This window comes from Oncorhynchus mykiss, chromosome 19, assembly GCF_057628025.1.
Source record: "Oncorhynchus mykiss isolate SJ-2025 chromosome 19, ASM5762802v1, whole genome shotgun sequence".
In the NCBI taxonomy this organism is placed as follows: Eukaryota; Metazoa; Chordata; class Actinopteri; order Salmoniformes; family Salmonidae; genus Oncorhynchus; species Oncorhynchus mykiss.
In genome coordinates, this window is record NC_143040.1 from 48166893 (window position 1) to 48191743 (window position 24851).

At 44.0% G+C, this 24851-nt stretch overlaps 1 protein-coding gene across 44 annotated transcripts in view; it reads left to right on the plus strand.

Annotated features, from left to right (window-relative positions):
• The window catches only part of LOC110497798 (bridge-like lipid transfer protein family member 1), a 126761-nt gene that overhangs the window by 55676 nt on the left and 46234 nt on the right, over positions 1-24851 (plus strand). For 19 of the 44 annotated variants that reach the window (XM_021574170.3, XM_036954759.2, XM_036954763.2 and 16 more), the window contains 22 exons: positions 655-825; positions 1062-1182; positions 6338-6481; positions 6609-6739; positions 6832-7034; positions 7216-7413; positions 7552-7763; positions 7901-8203; positions 10290-10442; positions 10604-10844; positions 10998-11152; positions 12577-12781; positions 13031-13198; positions 13338-13528; positions 13606-13781; positions 13906-14491; positions 15968-16166; positions 16264-16539; positions 20956-21049; positions 21488-21538; positions 22047-22253; positions 22521-22756. In XM_021574170.3, coding sequence (XP_021429845.3) covers positions 655-825; positions 1062-1182; positions 6338-6481; positions 6609-6739; positions 6832-7034; positions 7216-7413; positions 7552-7763; positions 7901-8203; positions 10290-10442; positions 10604-10844; positions 10998-11152; positions 12577-12781; positions 13031-13198; positions 13338-13528; positions 13606-13781; positions 13906-14491; positions 15968-16166; positions 16264-16539; positions 20956-21049; positions 21488-21538; positions 22047-22253; positions 22521-22756 — 4421 coding nt within the window. Of the gene's footprint in view, positions 1-654; positions 826-1061; positions 1183-6337; positions 6482-6608; positions 6740-6831; positions 7035-7215; positions 7414-7551; positions 7764-7900; positions 8204-10289; positions 10443-10603; positions 10845-10997; positions 11153-12576; positions 12782-13030; positions 13199-13337; positions 13529-13605; positions 13782-13905; positions 14492-15967; positions 16167-16263; positions 16540-16877; positions 17157-20955; positions 21050-21487; positions 21539-22046; positions 22254-22520; positions 22757-24851 lie in introns of those variants that run through there. The other 25 variants (XM_036954758.2, XM_090211170.1, XM_090211173.1 and 22 more) reach the window with 10 other exon arrangements.

Sequence of the window (24851 nt, forward strand, 5' to 3'; positions counted from 1 at the left end):
AGTAAAGTAGGAATCACAGGTTTCAATAGGCGATAAGATATTAATGTTTCAAGAAAGGAGAGTATGTATTATATTTGGCCTAGCGAAGCGCTTTGATGCACTGACTGAATGGAAAATGATGATAATGAGTTTTATTCCGCTGGTCTCTGCTGGTCCTGGGAAGTGAAAATGTATCCGACACCGAGACACAAGACTGAGACACTCAATATGTGGTCTCCAGACTGGACTCTACACACTGAACAAGGTAGTAGGTGCCAGGCGCGCCGGTTTGAGTTTGTCAAGAACTGCAACACTGCTGGGTTTTTCACGCTCAACAGTTTCCCGTGTGTATCAAGAATTGTCCACCACCCAAAGGACATCCAGCCAACTTGACACAGCTGTGGGAGGCATTGGAGTCAACATGGGTCAGCATCCCTGTTAAACACTTTCGACACATTGTAGAGTCCATGCCCCGATGAATTGAGGCTGTTCTGAGGGCTAAAGGGGGCGCAACTCAATATTAGGAAGGTGTGCCTTATGTTGTTGTACACTCAGTGTATGTATGTCTGCTCCATATAATTACATATAGAACTAATTTAATAGAATCTCTATGGTCTGCTCTGTGTGTTTCTCACACACAGATCTGTAACTGCATCTCTCTCTATGTGACTATAGCCAACCGTACACTCCTCTGGATAAGAAGGCGATGGAGAACACAGACGACACCACCACTGAGGACTGGACCTTGGAGCAGCCCCTCTCCCAGACCAGAACCACCGCCATCGTGGAAGTGAAAGGGGCAATCAATGTGGTGCTCACCCCTCTAGTGGCTGAAGCTCTGGACAGGTAACATCAACTGCGTTTATATTAAGTTCTTGTATGCTATAGCCACCAAAGGCTTGTGTAAAAATACTGTTATAGGTAATCTTATAGACCAGCTCATCATAGAAAATTCTAAACATATTGCCTTTCCATCTGCAATCAGTGTCTCCCCACAGCAGCTGTGCCCAACAAGTCTCCTTGTCATATTACAGGAATATATATTGCTAATGTCATTGACAATGTATGAGGTGTTATTACAGATACATTGAGTCTATGGTCCACTACGTCAGTATACGTCACCCTGCAGCCATTCTGGATGACCTGCATGGGATGGTCCTAAACGAAGCCTATCAGATCAGCAAGTCCACTGTGACTGAATCCGTAAGTAAATCTCACCAAGGAGTAAATCTGGCTAAAAGTAGAGCACTATAAGGGTCTTTCTATAAATAATGTGGCCAATGTGTGACATTGGGATCAACATTTCTTAATGGTTTGAAACAAAAATAAAAATGATTTTCATGCAGTCCCACATGTGTACTTAGAGGAATAAAAGTGAATATATACAAATGGACCCATAACTCCACCTATACAACAACATTGGCCAAGGACATTCAGGGGCTTTTTCAAGTACTTCATTTACATTTTCAAGGTCCTCAATAATTACAATTTACACTGAGTGTACAAAACATTAAGGACACCGCTCTTTCCATAACAGACTGTGACCAGGTGAATCCAGGTGAAAGCTACATTACGATTCCTTTTTGATGTCACTTGTCAAATCCACTTCAATCAGTGTAGATGAAGGGGAGGAAACATGTTAAAGAAGGATTTTTGACAATTGAGACATGGATTGTGTATGTGTGCCATTCAGATGGTGAATTGGCAAAACAAAAGATTTAAGTGTCGTTTGAACCAGGTATGGTTGTAGATGCCAAGCATAGTGCTGTTATGGTGACCATATTACCGCCACACCGGCAGTCAGGCGTCATGACCACAGCCAAATACCATGTGAATGTTCAGTCACGGTAACTAGGCTTCTTCAAAACTGTGCTCAGTTGCCTCTGATGGTCATTAGTTTTGAATGGTCATCCAACTCGGAATTCCAGGTCAGAAACTATGGCATCTTTCTAGACCGCCGACTTTCCGACCTGAAGAACACTGACGTCATGATTGACCTAGTGTAAAAAAGCTAATTATTTGCAAATTATTATTTTTTTTTAAATGGTTCAGCTGTGTCGCGCAAGTGCTACACCAACTGATCTATTTTCTAATCAAAGCTTGAGTTTTGAAATATAATATGGTTAGAGAAGAACAATATTACCAGGCCAGGCATACAGCCAATATGCTGTGATAATGTATTAGGCCTACTGCTCAAACCCCATACTTACAGAGCTGTTTTTATTAGCTTAATGTTACGTTTTTTAAGTCGTGTTTAAAAAAAAATCCAAACGGTAGATCTCAGCTTGCTTTTTGACTGCGAAAGTGATCTTGACTTAGAAAAGGTTGGTGACCACTGGGAGATGCCAACTATATTTATTTCTCAACATTCTATTGTTAAGCACATTGCTTCACTTTACAACCAAAGTAGCCTACCTGGCTGGCATGAAAATTAACCGCAGGAAAAGCATCCTCCATTTTCTATTCAAGTGCATACGGATTTTTGTTCTGACTGGTGCATGATAATGGCCCATTCTAAATCAGAACTAATTTCACACACATTGTTTAGTATATATAAAGACAAGATTAAATTGAGAATAGTCTGAATGGTGAGAATATTATAACCTGTGAATTTTTTTGCGACTTTCAAATCATATTTGTGTGCATCATTTGACCTAGCCCATAGGCCTATATGTTTTGCTAAGGTTAGTATTACAACTGAAATGGCCAAATAACTTCAAACGTATCCTATAGGCCCAAGACACCTGCAACATGCTTGGAGAGCCCATAGCCTACAGAGTCTAGTGAAAAATGTTCTTATAATCCCAGTCGCGCGTGAACTGAGTTTTGACTGGCCACTATTTAATAAAAGCGGATCCCAGCTTTCTCCCGCTGCTATATTTATTGCTGAATTCTTTAAAATGAAGTACATTAATCTGCTTTACATACAGTGTAGCCTACCTGGCATATTAAAAAAGTAACTGCACATAACCTTCATTCACTATTCAAGGGCAGGCTATGGATGAGTTTTTGTTTTTGTGGGCCATTCTAAATATAAACAAATATTTCACAGGCTATATGTGTAAAGATCAGATTGAATTGAATGTACTGTGTGAGAATATTATCAAGTGCTTGTCAAATTGAGAATGAGAGACTGATGAAGTGTGTGCACCGGGCATGGTAATAGATGCCAGGCTGTTATGGTGACCCTATTACCGCCACACTAGCTGTCAGGAGTCATGGCCGCAGTCAAATTCCATGTGACCATTCAGTCATTGTAACTAGGCTCCTCCAAAACTGAGGTCTGATGCCTCTGATGGTCATTAGTAGCCTACCAATCTTAGCCTGCGCAGGAAACAGAGCAGAGCACTTCTTTCATGCCTTTTTTCAAATCATCATTTGTCACATAATCCAGCCTTAGAATATATGTTTTGATTTCTAATATTTATTTTAAACCGCTCAACACAGAATGTGTGCACGCCTTTAAATCGTTCTGGGAAAAATATCCTTTCCATTTTATTCAGCTATGTTCAATTGTATGGTTCTTGCTATAAAATAATATAAAATAATGCCATGGGAAATAATAGCAAATCTTGCCTGCTAAGTGAACTAGTGTAACCCACAGCCATATGGCATAGCCAGATCAGGGCCTAACATAAGGATGACTCAGAATATGCTATTCTGTTTTCTGAAATACATTTTCTTCATATCAAAATGTTTCATTAGACCTGCCTAAAATAAATCATGCATTTACTGTGATGGTGTAGACTATATTGCATCTATTTTAGACTTTTTAAAATGTAGATGTTCCAAAGGTCTGCATCAGTGGGTTGTAGGCTATGAGTAGAAGCCGGAGATGTTAATGTTAATTGACGGTCAATTTCCATGAGACCGGCAGTTATTTCAATGACAATCACCAGCTGGCAAAATGACCGCAACAGCCCTAGCCAGGCGCATAGCCGTGGAAAGTAGGGGTGCTGAAGAGGCTGCAGCACCCCCTGAAAAATCATAATAAACATTTTAAAAAGTAGAGCACTGGGCCTTTAATAGTCAAAAAGATTTATAGCACCCCCACACACAAACTACATCCCGAGGCGCTGCTGCAGTTTCCCGTGTGTATCAATAATGGTCCACCACCGAAAGGACATCCAGACAACTTGACACAACTGTGGGACGCATTGGAGTCAATTGGTAATTACATTTTTGCATCCGAGCTCCTAGATTGTGCGGCTCTTTTATTTTCAAGGAAGCATTGGAGTTGACACGAAGCATGCAAAAAGTGTCCCAAAAAGTGGGCCATTAACACTAAGAATAATGTATTTGTTAGGCCTTGCCAATACATTGATATTCTAATTATTATTACACCTAAAATATGATTTGATTTAGAATAATGTGGACATTGCTTGACTAAATAGACTGGATGCGTGCATGGCTGGTGTAGGCACACATAATAAAGTAATGAATAGCGGTAGCATTAATCTCACCATTTGAATCTCACCATTGCTGTATTTATAATGAGAAAGGGACCAAAAGCAAAGTTCATCCTCATAAAAACCACACGTGGTTTTGGCGCAACAGAGTAGAGCAACACTGATCAATAATGAAATCACGGATAATTGTAACATGTTGATTTTGTCCACCCACACTAAATGTCGAAAAGCATTAAACATTTATGGCTATTTAGCTAGCTAGCTTGCTGTTGCTAGCTAATTTGTCCTGGGATATAAACATTGGGTTGTTATTTTACCTGAAATGCACAAGGTCCTCTACTCCGACAATTAATCCACAAATAAAAGGGTAAACCGAGTTTGTTTCTAGTAATCTCTCCTCCTTCAGGCGTTTTCTTCTTTGGACTTTATGGCACTTGGCAACCAACTTAAAGGTGCATTACCACCACCAACTGGACTGGAGTGTGGACCTCAGTTTCAATGCTCCTAAAACCAATGAGGAGATGGAAGAGGTGGGACTTGCAGTGGGTAAAGCAGATGCTTGTTGACACGTGCGAGCGGTGTGGTCAGCATGTAAGGGAGCAGGAGAACTTACAAATTGGCTACAATAATTATAAGGACTTTTCGGGGACCAAAGTGAGGAAATTACTGATATTCTTGGTAGGCCTATTCCAATAATTGAATTTCTGAGCTCCAAATTCAAGTTCAAATAGGCTACTTCAAGCCCCTTGTATTGTTTAAAATTGCAGGTGTAACATGGAAAACAAAATGTATTTGTCATGTTATTTAATTACCAGATCATGTTGTGAAGAAGCGCACTAGACTATGTCACTTGTTGTCATTATATCTAGAATAGTTCATAGGAATAGTGTTGTGTGTTGCGCAATAGTCTATCCTATGCAATTGCACACAGTAGACTCTGTGTCTAATCCGAGGCACAGAAAACATGAACACATTACCTTGATACTTTCTCTGTTAGATCTAACGAGACCCTGCTGTAAATCAAGCAGACAACAACAGATGACCAATATCAATTCAGTAGGGATATTAGATCCAATGTAGATCCAGGCACAACTTTCTTCACCAGCATAACAAACCAGACACCAAAATATTCTGGACATTTTTTGCAAGCACCTTTTTTCCAGCACCTGGGCTGTTGTTGCGTCACATGCGCTATCACAACAGATGTTTGTCACTTAACTGTCCTTCTGAAAATTCCTTCCTGGATCAGATATGTGAATATATCATGGCGTGACTAATCAGCTGGACACCAAATGCGCATCCAACAAGTATTATTCATAATTATTGAAGAACCCCTATAATGACAGTATTGATTTAGGTTTTAAGTATCAAGGTAAGGTGACCATTTCGGTTAGAAGCGTTCGGTTTTATAATTGTATTTATTATTTTGGATTTGGGTTTTCACCCCGTAACATAAGGAGACATGAAATGTTACGGAATTTTATGTAGTTACACTGCATTTCTGAGATCTCTATACAAAAAACTGTACGACAGCTAGATCCAAGATTCTTACAGTGTTCAAGTTAAATGTCTAATTTAACTGAATAATGCTTAATATATGATATAATGACAACTTACGCTGCCATAAATGCGAGGACAGAAAAGTCATGTTTTATGTCATATGATTTTGGACAAATCCATCAAGTCACCAAACATGATAAAGGGTCAATATTTTATATCAACTCGTGAATGTTATTGAATATAGCTATGAACCCATCTTACCTTAAATTAGTGACATGAAAAAAATTGGCTGATTATTATCAGTAACTTATCAACAGCAGTTACAAGTTGTCCAGCGTAGGAATTCCTCACGGGTACCGTAGTTTATAGAAAGACCCGAAAAGGGAATAGAGTGCAATTTTAGATTTACCCTAAGATTTTCCTGTTTTTAAATGTTTCCCCCATTATAGAGCTCAGCCAAGCAGGAGCACAAGCTGTCCAAGACGGAGGGTACCACAGGCTCCCTCAACATGCCACATGGCCAAACAGACCTGAAGGTCAAACCAGACAACGTGAAGATCAAGGGCCTGCAAGCTAACGTGTCAATCCCTAAGGTAGGAATTGTGCCAGGAAAATTGTATTGGACTTAAACAGAATTTAAACTAATTTGACTGTAGTTCAATGCTGAATCCTAGAGTTGCATCTCTAATGCCCCAAAAATCTTTCTCTCTGGCTGTGTAGGTGAACCTGTGTCTGCTCCAGGCCTCTATAGAAGAGTGTTCTCCCTTCAGCTCCAGTAAGAACCACATCACACACGTCTCTCTGGTTGCTCTCTGCTTCGACAGGATCGCCACACAGTTTCGCATGAACAGGTAACCTCATTTCCACCAGACTGCACCTGTCTCCTTAAGACACACACACACATAGTTACACCCTGTGCATACCCTCCTGTCTGTCTCCACAGGGGCATAGTGGAGGAGACACCCAATACTGCAGAGCACGGCCGTCCCTCCGTAAACTTGGAGAAGTACGCCTCGGCCACCAAGATGCAGCCACAGTCTTCAGGCTCACTGCGCTCCAACGCCGGCATTGAGAAGGGCAAGGAGATTGCTGCCAAGCTTAACATCCACCGCATCCACTGCCAGCTACGAGGCCTGGATTCCAAAGGTGGGAATATGCTCTTTTTTATTGAATGCTCTACAATGTGTTTTTTGAAACACCAGCCTTCACACCCAGCAGGCTGTCCATGACTGGAGTTAGAGACTTCTGCCCTAATATAATATTAAGTGTTAGCCAGTTGTGAAGCAAAACTTTCAAATTTACTAATTTTTCCTGTCCTGTGGTTAAGACATAGGGACATGTGCCATCACGGCCATCCCTTTTGAGAAGTCCAAAGTACTGTTCAGTCTGGAGGAAATAGATGAGTTTGCCCTTGTGGACGAGACAGAGAACTACGCGGCTGCAGACCTGGTCCGCACCGCTGCCTCCCTGGAGAAGTGGGGCTGGATCATGTTTGAGTGCGGAATTGAGAACCTCACCGTCAAAGGTAATTTGTCATTACGAAAGATATGCATATGCACTGTATATACATATTGGAATTTAGATTAACTTTGAATTGATTGAATTGATGTTATTAACCCCAACCCTGTAACACTTTTGCCTGATTGTGTGTGGATATGTGCAGGTGGACGTCAGTCGGGTGCAGTGCTGTACAGTGCGTTTGGCATGATGGGGCAGTCGGGTACTGGCGTGAACATTGGCATGTCCAAATCCAATGGCTCATCAGGCTCTCAGACAGGCAGCGGCTACAGCACTGATGTATCTGATGACAACCTGCCTAACGACGCCACAAGCCCCAACTCTGATGCCAACGGAAACTCAGACTCTGACGATCAGGTAACTCATCACTTTCAACTGTTGTACTTGATCCAACCTCATTTCAGTAACGGAAAGCGTTCAGACAAAATATACACTTGCTTCTCTCTCTTGCTCCCCTCTCATTGGCCTCTGTGTGGTGTCGATTGCTCTTGCAGGATGAAGGGGTGGAGTCTGACGACCTGAAGAAGGACCTCCCCCTCATGCCCCCGCCCCCTGACTCCAGCAGCATGAAGCTCACCATCAAGGAGATCTGGTTCAGCTTCGCTGCCCCAACCAACGTACGCTCCCCATCCCAGGCCATCTCCAGGCAGCTGAATCTCCTGAGCACAGCAACACCGGCGATCGGAGCCTGGTTGGTCCCCATCGACCAGCTCAAGTCTTCTCTGCGTAAGCTGGACATGGAGGGCACCTTGAGAGTGTGTGCTGTCATGGGCTGCATCATGACTGAAGCCTTGGAGGTCAGTACTGCACATGTTGAGGGCTCCAATGCATTTGATCCATGAATTAGTCCTATATTTTCACGTATTGTGTATATACTGTATGTAGATTGTGTACATTTGTCTGTCTATATTCTGTCTGTATATTTTGTCTATTGCTGTCAGCACCATTTTACCAGGTCAATTCAGGGTATATGTAAATGTATTTGGCAAATAAAGGTGATTCTGAGTCTACAGTGCATTCGGAAAGTATTCAGACCACTTTACTTTTTCAACATTCTGTTACGTTACAGCCTTATTCTAAAATGGATGGAGAAAAAAAAATCCTCCTCAATATAAACACACAATACCCCATTATGACAAAGCAAAAACAGGTTTTTAGAAATGTTTGGAAATGTATAATAAAAAATAATCACATTTACAAACAGTGGCTTGTGAAAGTATTCACCCCCTTGGCATTTTTCCAATTTTGTTGTCTTACAACCTGGAATTAAAATTGAAATTTTGGGGGGGTTTGTATCATTTGATTTACATAACATGCCAACATGCTAAATATTTTTTATTTTGAAACAAACAAGAAATAAGACCAAAATAATAAAAAATACTTGAGCGTGCATAACTATTCACCCCCCCCAAAGTCAATACTTTGTAGAGCCACCTTTGTATGTCTCTATAAGCTTGGCGCATCTATCCGCTGGGATTTTTGCCCATTCTTCAAGGCAAAACTGCTCCAGCTCCTTCAAGCTGGATGGGTTCTGCTGGTGTACAGCTATCTTTAAGTCATACCACAGATTCTCAATTGGATCCTCCGTCCCAGTCGCAAATCTCTGGAAGACTGAAATAGGTTTCCCTCAAGAATTTCCCTGTATTTAGCACCATCCATCATTCCTTCAATTCTGACCCGTTTCCCAGTCCCTGCCGATGAAAAACATCCCCACAGCATGAGAATCCCAGTTCTCGGGGTGATGAGAGGTGTTGGGTTTGTGCCAGACATAGCGTTTTCCTTGATGACCAAAAATCCCCCAAAAATTGTCTCATCTGACAAGAGTACCATCTTCCATATCTTTGCTCCGTACATCTTTCCCTTGATCCTGACAAGCCTCCCAGTCCCTGCCGCTGGAAAACATCCCCACAGTATGAATCTTCCACCACCATGCTTCACCGTAGGGATGATGCCAGGTTTCCTGCAGATGTGACGCTTGGCATTCAGGCCAAAGAGTTCAATCTTGGTTTCATCAGACCAGAGAACCTTGTTTCTCATGGTGTGAGAATCCTTTAGGTGCCTTTTGGCAAACTCCAAGCCGGCTGTCATGTGCCTTTTACTGAGGAGTGGCTTCCGTCTGGCCACTCTACCATAAAGGCCTCATTGGTGGTGCTGCAGAGATGGTTGTACTTCTGGAAGGTTCTCCCATATCCACAGAGGAACTCTGGAGCTCTGTCAAAGTGATCATCGGTTTCTTGGTCACTTCCCTAACCAAGGCCCGATTTCTCAGTTTGGCCGGGCGAATCTTGGTGGTTCCAAACTTCTTCCATTTAAGATGGAGACCACTGTGTTCTTGGGGACCTTCAATGCTGCAGACATTTTCTGGTACCCTTCCCCAGATCTGTGCCTCGACAAAATCCTGTGTCAGAGCTCTACGGACAATTCCTTCGACCTCGTGGCTTGGTTTTTGCTCTGACATGCACTGTCAGCTTTGGGGCCTTTATATAGACAGGTGTGTGCCTTTCCAAATCATATCCAATCAATTTAATTTACCACAGGTGGACTCCAATCAAGTTGTTGAAACATCTCAAGGATGATCAATGGAAACAGGATGCACCTGAGCTTAATTTAAAGTCTCATAGCAAAGGGTCTGAATACTTATGTAAATAAGGGATTTCTTGTTTTAATTTTTTTATACATTTGCATTCTAATAACCTGTTTTTGCTTTGTCATTATGGGGTATTGTGTGTACATTGATGAGGATGATTTATAAAAATAAAATACATTTTTTTTTAGAATAAGGCTGTAACATAACAAAACGTGGAAAAAGCGAAGGGGTCTGAATACTTTCCAAATGCACAGTGTATGAGACACATTCCCTTTTCTTTCCTTTGTTCTCTACAGAAAAAGAGTATCCACATCCCCTTTCGGAGCAAGTACAACAGGGTGACCAAGCGAGCACGCTACCTCCACGAGAACCCTTCCTGTCTGCTGTGTAACATCCTGCATCGCTACCTACAGCAGGCTGACTACTCAGTGATAGAGGAGGCCACTATGGTGAGACGTGTGTGTTTGCATTTAGAGGCTTGAGAACTTCAGTCTGTGCTATGATTGCCTGAATTTGGTTTGTTAGTGCTGGGCTGGAAGTAGCTCTCATGGATCTACCCTAAGTTAACTCCTAATTATCCTTTTAACCCATCTCATCTTGTCCTCTTTAGAATGACGGGCTGCCTGCCCTGGTGACCCTGAAAAAGGGTCTGGTAGCCCTGGCCCGTCAGTGGATGAAGTTTATTGTGGTGACCCAAGGCTTCAAGGCCATCGGCCTGATGAGGCCCAACCAGCTTCCCAAACCCAAGGAGACTCCCCTGCAGCAGACCTACCAGGTCCAGGGCCTGGACAACGGAGCTGCGCTGCAGAGTGACACCAGCGCCGACGGGGCCGAGTTCGAGTTCGACGCAGGTAGGAATCTTTTCCCTGAGTTTTTTATGAATATTCTGGTAAATTAATACGACAGAGACTTTATCAAAACAAGTGAATTTGATGATGGGGATGACAATAATGCATGCAGTATGTTGGTCCAATGGGTTATATCATGTTGTAAATGCTGTCCAGCCACAGTGAGTGAACACACCATGCTGCTGGAGGGCGCATGCAGCCGCCCCCCGCCCACAGGAGACAAATCTGGACCAGTCAGCGGGGTGGAGATCATGAGGAAACTGTCCAAGTCCCACACACACAGTGAATCTGCCCTCAAAATAAAGGTAAAGGTGTGTGTCTTAACTGTGTATCCACCTGTCTGTCTGCATTGTCTACTGAAGAAAAATATAAACGCAACATGCAACAATTTCAAAGATTTTACTGAGTTACAGTTTATATAAGGAAACCAGTCAATTTAAATAAATTCATTAGGCATTTATATATGGATTTCCCAAGGGCGCAGCCATGGGTGGGCCTGGGAGGGAATAGGCCCACCCACTGAGGAGCCAGGCCCAGCCAATCAAAAAAAAAATCCTCCACAAAAGGGCTTTATTACATACAGAAATACTCCAGCTGTCTGGGTGGCTGGTCTCAGACAATCCCGGCAGTGACGAAACCGTATGTGGAGGTCCTAGGCTGGCGTGTTTACACGTGGTCTGCGGTTGTGAGGCCGGTTGTACGTAAAGGAGAAATGCTCACTAACAGGGATGTTAACAAATTTGTGCACAAAATTAGAGAGAAATACGCTTTTTGTGGAAATGGAACATTTCTGGCATATTTTGTCACATTTATATTTGTGACTCACCACCTGGAATTCGGTCTTATGTAGCGAAATTTGAAATTGTGTTTTTTTACATTGGATAAAAGTAGAGACTCATAGCTACAAAATGGTATATCATTTGAGGAACAATGGGAAAGTAATTCTGCTTTGAAAGTTGATAAACTCACTTTTGAGAAAAATCGCCTTTGAATGTTTTGGTATCTAGTGAAGAGCTATTTTTTGTCTACACCCATTCAGCATCATTCACACCCTCTTAACTTTATCCCCACCCGTCTCGTTTCGCTCTTGGAGCGCACACTTGACGCTCTGGCTTATGATTTGCTTACCTCTGGATAACATGAAAACAGCCTAACCAACTCTGCTGGCAACAATTTCATTACACTTTTTTGCATACGTTTACTGACACCAACCATATTCAACGGGTGTTGTACATATACCACGGTATGTTAGCAAGCTAGCTAACAGTACACTTTAGCTTGAAATGAAACCACTTTCTGTCAAAATTAAAAATGTGTAATATCTGAAAATGTAGCTAGCTATCTTTCCTGTATCACTCATTATCTAAGCCAATCATGGCTAGTTGGAAGGTTGCTATCTTTTTCTGTGGCTTAACCAACAAGGCTTGTAATTTTAACAATTTTATTAATATTTACAGATGGCATACAAGTTTGTTGTTAAGGCACATGAAAGGTCACATGTTCGTGAAGGTATTTCTGCCAAAAAACGCATTTTCATAAAAATATATTTTTACGTTCAAACGGCTCTCCTGTGAAGTCGTGACTTGCGACATACGCCTAGTTTCCTGAATCGGGTCACATTTTTGTTTAGTATATATAGGTGGACAGGGGCGACAGGGAAGTACCACTTTCCATTAGTATACAATATGAAAGCATTTGTTTTCACACTATTGATATGGGTGTGTGTCTTCCTCAGGGCTCCCACCCATACCAGTCCCTGAGCTACACCAGTGGGGACACGGCGGCTGACTCTCCTGCCCATGTGAGTCGCGTGGGCATGCCTGCCAAGGACAGTCCCCGTAAGGAGAGTCTGTTGAGCTACCTGACTGGCAGCTTCCCCAGCCTGCACAACCTGCTGGAGGGTACACCCCAGAGGAACGATCCCACCACCAAGAGCACAGGTAGACTGCCATAGTCCTTAGAACGTTACCATGGGATAGACCAGGGTTTCCCACACCTGGTTCAGACTTGGGTTGCCTTCCCATTACATACCCTCGTCCCCAAAGTGTGAACATTGTCGAAAAGTATGGCTTATATGGAATTTCCACCATATTTTTATACTAGTTCTAATCTTTTTCGAGCCACAATAATAGAGAATTGGTAGAGAATTGGACTGCAACATTACATTACATGTTTGTGCCCCCCTTTAGGTAACAGTGTGGGCCCAGATGTATTAACGGAACACCCCCTGCTGTCAGAGCCCTCTTCTGTCAGCTTCTACAACTGGATGTCCAACGCTGTGGGCAACCGGGGCGGAGGGAACGCTGTACCCCAGGAGTCCCCCATCAACCGCTCCCAGCACAACAGCCTGCAGACAGGTAGAGGGAATGTTTTGGGAATCTTAGGGGCGAATGTTGGTCAGCAAGCCGCTGTGCAGCTCGCTAACCAACCCCGAAGCTCACGGTAGAAGAATGTCAAAAAGGTCACCCTAAGTGTCTGTTACCCATTGCTCCTCAGGCGTCACCTGTAACCTCCCCACCATCCCATCAGCATCCGACTTCAACACGGTGCTGTCCAGCGACCAGAACACTCTTGATGGAACACAGTCTCAGCACTCTCAGCACAGCACCAGCCAGGATGACATAATGATGGCCGACATCGAGGAGGGCAATCAGTGTCCCGCCGCTGTGCAGCTCGCTGACGCACAGGTAACCTGTTGAGAGTGTGGGTGTTTGTGTTTGTGATAAATCTAATGATTCCCTCTCCTTTTCCTCAATTCACACAGGTTGTGTTCAAGCCTCTGCTGAGTCACACAGGGATCCAGGCGCAGGATACCACTCCTCTCAGCTACAAGATGTATTTTGGAGAGCACCTCTCTTTCTCCGGCACCTTGGAGTGTCTTAGAGCAGACATTGTGGACTCAGACACGTCCAAGGAACGGAAGAACAAACGCTCCAAAAGGTAAATTAACCTTTTATTAACCTTTTATCTAACTAAAGATACTGTATGCCTGGTTATTATTTGTCCCATTATTTACCACTCATAAGTAATCTTGCTCTCTACCCCTCTCCATCTCTCCCTGTAGACAGGGCATGCCTAACCTCCCTCCGCTGGAGTTCAAACCGGCCCTGCTGATCGAGACCTTCAGTCTAAACTCTGTGTTGATGGAGAAGTCTACCAGCACTGGCCCCCCCAACTCCACGGCCGTTCCTTTCGCCTTCCACGACCTCAACCGGCGCCACTACAACACCTTCCACTGCGACTTCACCATCGCCTGCCAGGCCATCAGCCAGCGTGTGGACATGGCCCTGGTGCGCCTCATCCACCAGTTCAGTACCATGGTGGACGACATCAAGGCCACGCAGACAGACATCAAGCTGAGTCGCTACACCGCCGGCTCCGCCTCCCCCACGCCCACCTTCAAGGCAAGGCCCTACCGACACTTCCGCTCTTCTGACTTCAGCCGCAGCTCACGGGGAAGCATCAACGGAGCCGGGCGGAGTGGGGCTGGCGGCGGGAACACGGCTCAGAGAAGCAAGCGAGGTGGAGGAGGAGGGGGTCAACCACCCAATGTCCCCCCTTCAGGATTGGACACACTGGGTCGGAGGGAGCCCCGGGGACGCAACACACTGGGTCGCTCGGAGCGTCGGACCTCCAAGGTACATCAACCAGTATGTGTCTTCATTTTGGAATGTTGTATGTACACTGAACAACAATATAAATGCAACAATTTTCAAAGATATTACTGAGTTACAGTTCATATAAGGAAATCAGTCAATTGAAATAAATTCATTAGGCCCTAATCTATTGATTTCACGGATCAGGAAACCAGTCAGTATCTAGTGTGACCACCATTTGCCTTATGCAGAGCATAGAGTTGATCATGCTGTTGACTGAGACTGGTAAATGTTGTCCTACTCCTCTTCAATGGCTGTGCGAAGTTGCTGGATATTGCCGGGAACTGTAAGACACTGTCGTACACATCGATCCAGACCATCCCAAACATACTCTGGGGAGTGTGCTTCAATTTTTGTATTCATTTTGTATTACATTGTTTGGTGTGTCCTCGCGATATGGGGCCATGCATTATCATGCTGAAACATAAGGTGATGGCGGATGAATGGCGCGACAATGAGCCTCAGGATCTCATCACGGTATCTCTGTGCATTCAAATTGCCATCGATAAAATACAATTGTGTTCATTGTCCGTAGCTTATGCCTGCCAAGACCATAACCCCATCGCCACCATGGGGCACTCTGTTCACAACGTTGACATCAGCAAACTGTTCGCCCAAACAACGCCATACACGCTGTCGGCCATCTACCTGGTACAGTTGAAACCTTGATTCATCCCTGAAGAGCACACTTCTCCAGCGTGCCAGTGGACATCAAAGGTGGCATTTGCCCGCTGAAGTTGGTTACAACGCCGAACTGCAGTCAGGTGAAGTACCTGATGAGGACGACAAGCAGATTCTTTGGTTGTGCAAAACCACAGTTTCATCAGCTGTCTGGGGGGCTGGTCTCAGACGATCCCACAGTTGAAGAAGCTGGATGTGGAGGTCCTGGGCTGGTGTGCTTAAACATGGTCTCCGGTTGAGGCCGGGTTGGACGTACTGCCAAATTCTCTAAAACGACGTTGGAGGGCGGCTTATGGTAGAAAAATTAACATTAAATTCTCTGGCAACAGCTCTGTTGGACATTCCAGTAGTCAGCATGCCAATTGCATACTCCCTCAAAACTTGAGTTGTCTGTGGCATTGTATTGTGTGACAAAACTGCACATGTTATTTTGTGCGTATGAAACATTTCTGGGACCTTTTATTGTCCCCAGCACAAGCTGCACCTGTGTAATGATCATACTGTTTAATCAGCTTCTTGATATGCCACACTTGTCAGGTGGATGTATTATCTTGGCAATGAAGAAATGATCACTAACAGGAATGTCAACAATTTTGTGCACAAAGTTTGAGAGAAAAGCTTTTTGTGCGTATGAAACATTTCTGGGATCTTTTATGTCAGCTCATTAAACATGGCACCAACACTTTACATGTTGCGTTTATATTTTTGTTCAGTATATATTTGTCAGTGATCTATCAGATGATGTATGCTCTGTTTCTATTGGTAAATTGATTGAATCAATTGATGAAGGTGTCGCGGAAGGGCTCTCGGGACGTAGCTGACCACACAGCCATCCAAATGGATGACTCTGACTCCATCACAGTGTCAGAGCAGAGCGAGCCCTCTGCAGAGTGCTGGCAGAACATGTACAAGCTGCTCAACTTCTACTCCCTCATCTCTGACCCCACGGGTATCCTGGAGAAGAGCTCCCCTGAGAACTGCCTTTCGGGTAAGGCTCTCTCTCCCCCTCACCCATCTCTAGCCCCTACCCCCTAGGCACTTAGAAATATCAATTATTAAAAGTATTTTTTGTGTGATCTGTGCAGACGGTGGCCGCAGTCCCTCGGAGCCCCTGTGCAGGGTGATCTTTGAGAACGAGCAGGAGGACCCCACCACCCCCACTAACAAGCCCTCATCTGGGCTAGGTGCTGGGGGCAGACGGCGCAGCCTGGTGAGTTCTGAGCCACAGCACGTCACTCTCATCGTGTTTGGCATCGGCATGGTGAACCGCACCCACCTGGAGGCCGACATCGGGGGCCTGACCATGGAGGCAGAGCTGAAGAAGATCCACGGCAGCTTCACACTCAAGGAAAAGATGAAGGGTGAGGCTCTTAGTAGTGATGTGTGGGTTGACTCATAACCTGCAGTCCCTGAGGTTATATCCGTGGGGCGGGCGTGTTTAGGGTTATTAAATACTGTGTGGATGAAGGGTGGGTGGCGGGCGGGTTGGGTGAAGAGAAAACGATAGCCTATCTGAAAACATCCATAAATGTCTCATTTTTTTGAAATTATTTTGCAAGTTATATAGGCTATATTACTGAGTTACAGTAATGTAACATGTGTTTGGTGCCGGCAAAGATGGACGCCTCGCTTCGCGTTCTTAGGAAACTATGTAGTATTTTGTTTTTTTTATGTATTATTTTTTACACTGTTACCCCAGGAAATCTTAAGTCTTATCACATACAGCTGGGAGGAACTTTTGGATATAAGAGCAACGCCAACTTACCAACATTACGACCAGGAATACGACTTTCCCGAAGCGGATCCTCAGTTTGGACCACCACCCAAGACAATGGATCGGATCCCAGTAGGCGACCCAAAACAACGGCGCCGCAGAAGGGGCAGACGGCGCGGTCTTCTGGTCAGGCTCCGTAGATGGGCACACCGCCCACCGCTCCCGAGTATACTACTCGCCAATGTCCAGTCTCTTGACAACAAGGTAGATGAAATTCGAGCAAGGTTTGCCTACCAGAGAGACATTAGAGATTGTAACATCCTTTGTTTCATGGAAACATGGCTCACTCGGGATACGTTATCAGTCCGTACAGCCACCTGGTTTCTTCACACATCACGCCGATGTGTGAAGAAGGGCGGTGGTGTATGCCTTATGATTAACGAGTCGTGGTGATAACAACATACAGGAACTCAAGTCCTGTTGTTCACCTGACCTAGAATTCCTTACGATCAAATGCCGACCGCATTATCCACCAAGAGAATTCTCTTCGATTATAATCACAGCCGTGTATATCCCCCCCCAAGCAGACAACTCGACGGCCCTGTAAGGACTTCTTTGGACTCTATGTAAACTGGAAACTACATATCCTGAGGCTGCATTTATTGTAGCTGGGGATTTTAACAAGGCTAATCTGAAAACAAGGCTCCTATTGAATGCGTGACCCGGGCTGGCAACACTCTGGATCATTGCTACTCTAATTTCCGCAACGCATACAAAGCTCTCCCTCGCCCTCCTTTCGGCAAATCTGACCACGACTCCATTTTGTTGCTCCCAGCCTATAGACAGAGACTAAAACAGGAAACGCCCGCGCTCAGATTTGTTCAACGCTGGTCCGACCAATCTGATTCCACGCTTAAAGATTGCTTCGATCACGTGGACTGGGATATGTTCCGGATAGCGTCAGATAATAACATTGATGTATACGCTGATTCGGTGAGCAAGTTTATTAGCAAGTGCATCGGTGATGTGGTACCCACGGTGACTATTAAATCCTTCCCCAACCAGAAACCGTGGATTGATGGCAGCATTCGTGCAAAACTGAAAGCGCGAACCACTGCTTTTAATCATGGTAAGGCGACTGGAAACATGACTGAATACAAACAGTGTAGCTATTTCCTCTGCAAGGCAATCAAACAAGCTAAGTGTCAGTATAGAGACAAAGTAGAGTCGCAATTCAACGGCTCAGACACGAGACGTATGTGGCAGGGTCTGCAGTCAATCACGGACTACAAAAAGAAAACCAGCCCCGTCACGGACACCGATGTCTTGCTGCCAGACAAAATAAACAACTTCTTTGCTTTGAGAACAATACAGTGCTACTGACACGGCCCGCTACCAAAACCTGCGGGCTCTCCTTCACTGCAGCCAACGTGAGTAAGACATATAAACGTGTTAACCCTCGCAAGGCTGCCGGCCGAGACGGCATCCCCAGCCACGTCCTCAGAGCATGCGCAGACCAGCTGGCTGGTGTGTTTACGGACATATTTAATCAATCCCTATCCCAGTCTGCTGTTCCCACATGCTTCAAGAGGGCCACCATTGTTCCTGTTCCCAAGAAAGATAAGGTAACTGAGCTAAACGACTATTGCCCCATAGCCCCACTTCCGTCATCATGAAGTGCTTTGAGAGACTAGTCAAGGATCATATCACCTCCACCCTACCTGACACCCTAGACCCACTCCAATTTGCTTACTGCCCCAATAGGCCCACAGACGATGCAATCGCAACCACACTGCCCTAACCCATCTGGACAAGAGGAATACCTATGTAAGAATGCTGTTCATCGATTACAGCTCAGATTTAACACCATAGTACCCTCCAAACGCGTCATTAAGCTCGAGACCCTGGTTCTCGACCCCGCCGTGTGAAACTGGGTCCTGGACTTTCTGACAGGCCACCCCCAGGTGGTGAGGGTAGGAAACAACATCTCCACCCCGCTGATCCTCAACACTGGGGCCCCACAAGGGTGTGTTCTCAGCCCTCTCCTGTACTCCTGTACCATGCACACCTCCAACTCAATCATCAAGTTTGCAGATGGCACTACAGTGGTAGGCTTGATTACCAACAACGACGAGACAGCCTACAGGGAGGAGGTGAGGGCCCTCGGAGTGTGATGTCAGGAAAATAACCTCACGCTCAACGACAACAAAACAAAGGAGATGATCGTGGACTTCAGGAAACAGCAGAGGGATCACCCCCCTATCCACATCGACGGGACAGTAGTGGAGAAGGTGGAACGTTTTTTAAGTTCCTCGGCGTACACATCACGGACTAACTGAAATGGTCCACCCACACAGACTGCGTGGTGAAGAAGGCACATCAGGACCTCTTCAACCTCAGGAGGCTGAAGAAATTTGGCTTGTCAAGAAAAACACTCACAAACTTTTACAGATGCACAATCGAGAGCATCATGTCGGGCTGTATCACCGCCTGGTACAGCAACTGCTCCACCCACAACCGTAAGGATTGGGTAGTGAGGTCTGCACAACGCATCACCGGGGGCAAACTACCTGCTTTCCAGGACACCTACACCACCCGATGTCACAGGAAGGCCAAAAAGATCATCAAGGACAACAGCCACCCGAGCCACTGCCTGTTCACCCCGCTATCATCCAGAAGGCGAGGTCAGTACAGGTGCATCAAAGCTGGGACCGAGAGACTGAAAAACATATTTTATCTCAAGTCCATCAGACTGTTAAACAGCCATCACTAACAGTGAGTGGCTGCTGCCAACATACAGACTCACTCTCTAGCCTCAGAACTAGAAGCACAACCATTTCGCTGCACTCCTATTAACATCTGCTAACCATGTGTATGTGACCAATAAAATTTGATTTGATTTGATGCATTGAGGTTTTTCTTTCATTATTTTAGGCTATCTGACATTAGAGCGTAAGTCTAAGCTTCAGGGCCTAATTGTACATGTGCCAATTAGCCTACACCAATTGCCAAATGCTTTTGGGAACGGCATAAAAAGTTAATGTCGATCCACAGAGGAAAAAAGGACAATGTCAGAGTTGAATTCAATAAGAGAAAAGCTGCGAAATAAAGAGAAGGGAGGGCCAGAAAAGTAATGTTTAGGAAAGATTTGTTAACATGGTAAAAAAGGATGATAGTATCGCCGGCTATGTTATGTGTGATTGTGAGAATCTATACAAATTCAACAGTCACACGATGGGGACTTCAAATAGGCCTATGGCACGTCAAGGGAACTGTAGCCTGCTGTTCAGATCGGTTAAATTGAAACTGAAATCTGGACTGTAACTGTAGGGCTATAACCTCTGACATAGCCTTAATGTTAACTCCTGCAGAATTAAGCATTTCTTGCAGTAAAATTATATACCAAATGTAGGCTAAATTTGGACTCGGGAACAGGACTAGAGAAATATGTTCTCTTTCTTTTCAGCATCGTGAGAGAATGCGAAGTTAGCTCGTTATTTTTTTTGTTATTGCATTTTCTCCCCGGTCCCTGAACGTGTTTGCGCCGCGGAAGAAGCATGCCAGAGAACTTTACCGATGTCAACTGAATTGAAGCATTCATTCTACCGATTTATGGCATTGTTCTGGTGAGCAAGGGTTTATATAGTCTTCTAGGTCAACATATAATGACGGAAGATAAGCTGCTTGTATCTAATTGTAGACAAGTTGACAGACAAATAGCCTATCAAAATGTCAGAAATTATAAACAGAAACATGTCTAAATCAGGCAAATAAAATCATGCACCCCCTGTCAAAAATGGTTATGTTGTCTCTGACTGTAGACTACAGCGCATTTTCTATGTTAGCAAGTTATGGTCGGGTGCGAGCCTCAGATTTTCATTTTATCACATACAGTCGGGCGGGAGCGGATCGGTTATTAACAATTGCATTCCGGCGCGGGTGAACAAACCAGTGACCGGCGCACCATTAGCTCTTGGTTTACTTCACTAGTTCAATACACTGCCTCTTTGTATTACATTTTGCAGTAACATATCTGGATGATATCTCCCAAATCTGTTTTCAGACATACTGCACCAGAAGATGACAGAAACTTGTGCATCAGCCCACATAGGAGGAGTTAACATTGTGCTCCTGGAGGGTATAACACCAGACATTCAGTAAGTACTGCTCAAATTTAGGCACATAGCTGCTTCATTTGCATTTTTATATTGAGGTTTGAAGTTTGATAGTGTGCATTAGGTCTCTGTGAATTGTAAGACCTAAAATAACCTTTCTAGTTCATTTGCCTGTCATTTTGATAACTTGTAAAAAATAATTATATGGAACGTTTTAATTTCCTACCCCACTGTGCCATTGATTGCATGTCAACATACTGTGTGAGTTATTCCTACAGTTACTTCACAGTAATCAAATCCTAGAAATATTCAAATTACTGCAAATATTATGTTGGCATCACTGGAAATACTTTTGGCAGGCGAAGGAAGGTGGAAGATATTCTAATCTAGTCTGTTGTCAGTATCTCTGCGTGAATACTCAATTTTTCATTTGCTCTCTTTTTTTACTTTCCCTGCTTTCTCTTCCATCATTTTACATAGACTGGAGGATTTCCCCACATCTCCTACCAGCACAGCCAAACAAGAGTTTCTGTATGTGTTTATAACTACTGCACCTTGGCACATCATAGCAATGCCACAGTAGTACCTAGTTAAAACACAACTTTCATTTTGTCTGGAGTCTGTGGTAACGCAGTGTTTCTTCAGTGTACAGCTCTAGCTGTGTTATTGTCCTTCATCGTGTTAGATTGGTAATCCCCCACTGTCCTTTTCTCCTGTTTCTGTGTTCCTTCCTTCATGTGTATAGTGGCTAGAGTATCTTTATAGATCAGCTAGATCGCAGCGATTCATCCTGTAAGCGTGATCTAATTTATTGTTGATTTTTTGGCAACGTAATGGAAGAGCCTATAAATCCCTGTCATTCTTATGCCCCCATAACATGGTTGTCGTTATGTGCTTCTTAGTGTGTAGTATGCCTGCTGTCTAACAAAAATGACCAAAACACTTTTTGTACATTGTTGTTCTATAGATGTTGTCCTGTCTTAACCTGTTGTCAAACAGTCATATTAGAATCGCTGACACTCTACTCTGCCCTTTCCAGAACGGTTGTGAAATGCAACGTAGCTAAGTCCCAGGCCCTGTACAGCGCTCAGCGGGGCCTGAAGACCAACAACGCAGCTGTGTTCAAGGTGGGCGCCATCATGATCAACATCCCCCAGCACCCAGCCACGCTGCACAGCATGATGGTCCGTAGCTCCCATCAGCTCTCAAAGCAGATCTCCGACCTCATCCGCCAGCCGTCCAACGTGTGAGTCTAGGAGGAAATTGTTGTATTATTCACAGGATATTGTATTATTTAAACTTTGAGTCCCATTGAAATCTATAGGTATCTACTAGGTGAGCCACTCTCAAGAACTGGGGCTGGGTAGGCAGAACTGCTTGCTCAGTGTGGTCCTCTCCTATGTGTCTAGTATGACAGGAAAGCATTTCAGTGAGAGAACCATTTTCTTTCCTCTGAATTTCCTTCATGGACTAAGCAAAACATCTTCATCCTGAACTATGTTATTTCTTTTAGGTCACCCCCAAACAGGGAAGACACCCCCACCCCTCAGCCCTCTGACAAGGCGTCCAGCATCAACCAGACCCCCGTGGAGGCCAATGAGTTCCCCCAGCTGCCAGAGGGTCTTGAGAAGAAGCCCATCGTCCTCAAGTTCAGCGCTATGATGGACGGCATCACCATAGGAGCAGCCCTTTTGCCCTCCCTCAAGGCTGAATACAAGATGGGCCGCATGAAGAGTCACGGCATGACAGGTACAGTGCCTTCAGAAAGTATTCATACCCCTTGATTTATTCCAGATTTTGTTGTTACAGCCTGAATTAAAAATGTATTAAAAATATTTGAAAAAGTTAAAACATGTTTTTAGAAATGTTTGCAATATTACTGAAAATTAAAATATTTAATTTACAGTACCAGTCAAAAGTTTGGACACACCACCTTATATTTACTATTTTCTACATTGTAGAATAATAGTGAAGACATCAAAACTATGACATAACACATGTAGTAACCCAAAAAGTATACAGTGCCTTGCGAAAATATTCAGCCCCCTTGAACTTTGCGACCTTTAGCCACATTTCAGGCTTCAAACATAAAGATATAAAACTAGATGTTTTTGTGAAGAATCAACAACAAGTGGGACACAATCATGAAGTGGAACGACATTTATTGGATATTTCAAACTTTTTTAACAAATCAAAAACTGAAAAATTGGGCGTGCAAAATTATTCAGCCCCTTTACTTTCAGTGCAGCAAACTCTCTCCAGAAGTTCAGTGAGGATCTCTGAATGATCCAATGTTGACCTAAATGACTAATGATGATAAATACGATCCACCTGTGTGTAATCAAGTCTCCGTATAAATGCACCTGCACTGTGATAGTTTCAGAGGTCTGTTAAAAGCGCAGAGAGCATCATGAAGAACAAGGAACACACCAGGCAGGTCCGAGATACTGTTGTGAAGAAGTTTAAAGCCGGATTTGGATACAAAAAGATTTCCCAAGCTTTAAACATCCCAAGGAGCACTGTGCAAGCGATAATATTGAAATGGAAGGAGTATCAGACCACTGCAAATCTACCAAGACCTGGCCGTCCCTCTAAACTTTCAGCTCATACAAGGAGAAGACTGATCAGAGATGCAGCCAAGAGGCCCATGATCACTCTGGATGAACTGCAGAGATCTACAGCTGAGGTGGGAGACTCTGTCCATAGGACAACAATCAGTCGTATATTGCACAAATCTGGCCTTTATGGAAGAGTGGCAAGAAGAAAGCCGTTTCTTAAAGATATCCATAAAAAGTGTCGTTTAAGGTTTGCCACAAGCCACCTGGGAGACACACCAAACATGTGGAAGAAGGTGCTCTGGTCAGATGAAACCAAAATTGAACTTTTTGGCAACAATGCAAGACGTTATGTTTGGCGTAAAAGCAACACAGCTCATCACCCTGAACACACCATCCCCACTGTCAAACATGGTGGTGGCAGCATCATGGTTTGGGCCTGCTTTTCTTCAGCAGGGACAGGAGAGATGTTTAAAATTGATGGGAAGATGGATGGAGCCAAATACAGGACCATTCTGGAAAAAAACCTGATGGAGTCTGCAAAAGACCTGAAACTGGGACGGAGATTTGTCTTCCAATAAGACAATGATCCAAAACATAAAGCAAAATCTACAATGGAATGGTTCAAAAATAAACATATCCAGGTGTTAGAATGGCCAAGTCAAAGTCCAGACCTGAATCCAATCGAGAATCTGTGGAAAGAACTGAAAACTGCTGTTCACAAATGCTCTCCATCCAACCTCACTGAGCTCGAGCTGTTTTGCAAGGAGGAATGGGAAAAAAATTCAGTCTCTCGATGTGCAAAACTGATAGAGACATACCCCAAGCGACTTACAGCTGTAATCGCAGCAAAAGGTGGCGCTACAAAGTATTAACTTAAGGGGGCTGAATAATTTTGCACGCCCAATTTTTCAGTTTTTGATTTGTTAAAAAAGTTTGAAATATCCAATAAATGTCGTTCCACTTCATGATTGTGTCCCACTTGTTGTTGATTCTTCACAAAAAAATACAGTTTTATATCTTTATGTTTGAAGCCTGAAATGTGGCAAAAGGTCGCAAAGTTCAAGGGGGCCTAATACTTTCGCACGGCACTGTATGTATGCAAAAATATATTTGAGATTCTTCAAAGTAGTCACCCTTTGCCTTGATGACAGCTTTGCACACTCTTGGCATTCTCTCAACCAGCTTCACCTGGAATGCTTTTCCAACAGTCTTGAAGAAGTACCCACATATGCTGAGCACTTGTTGGCTGCTTTTCCTTCACTCTGCGGTCCAACTCATCACAAACC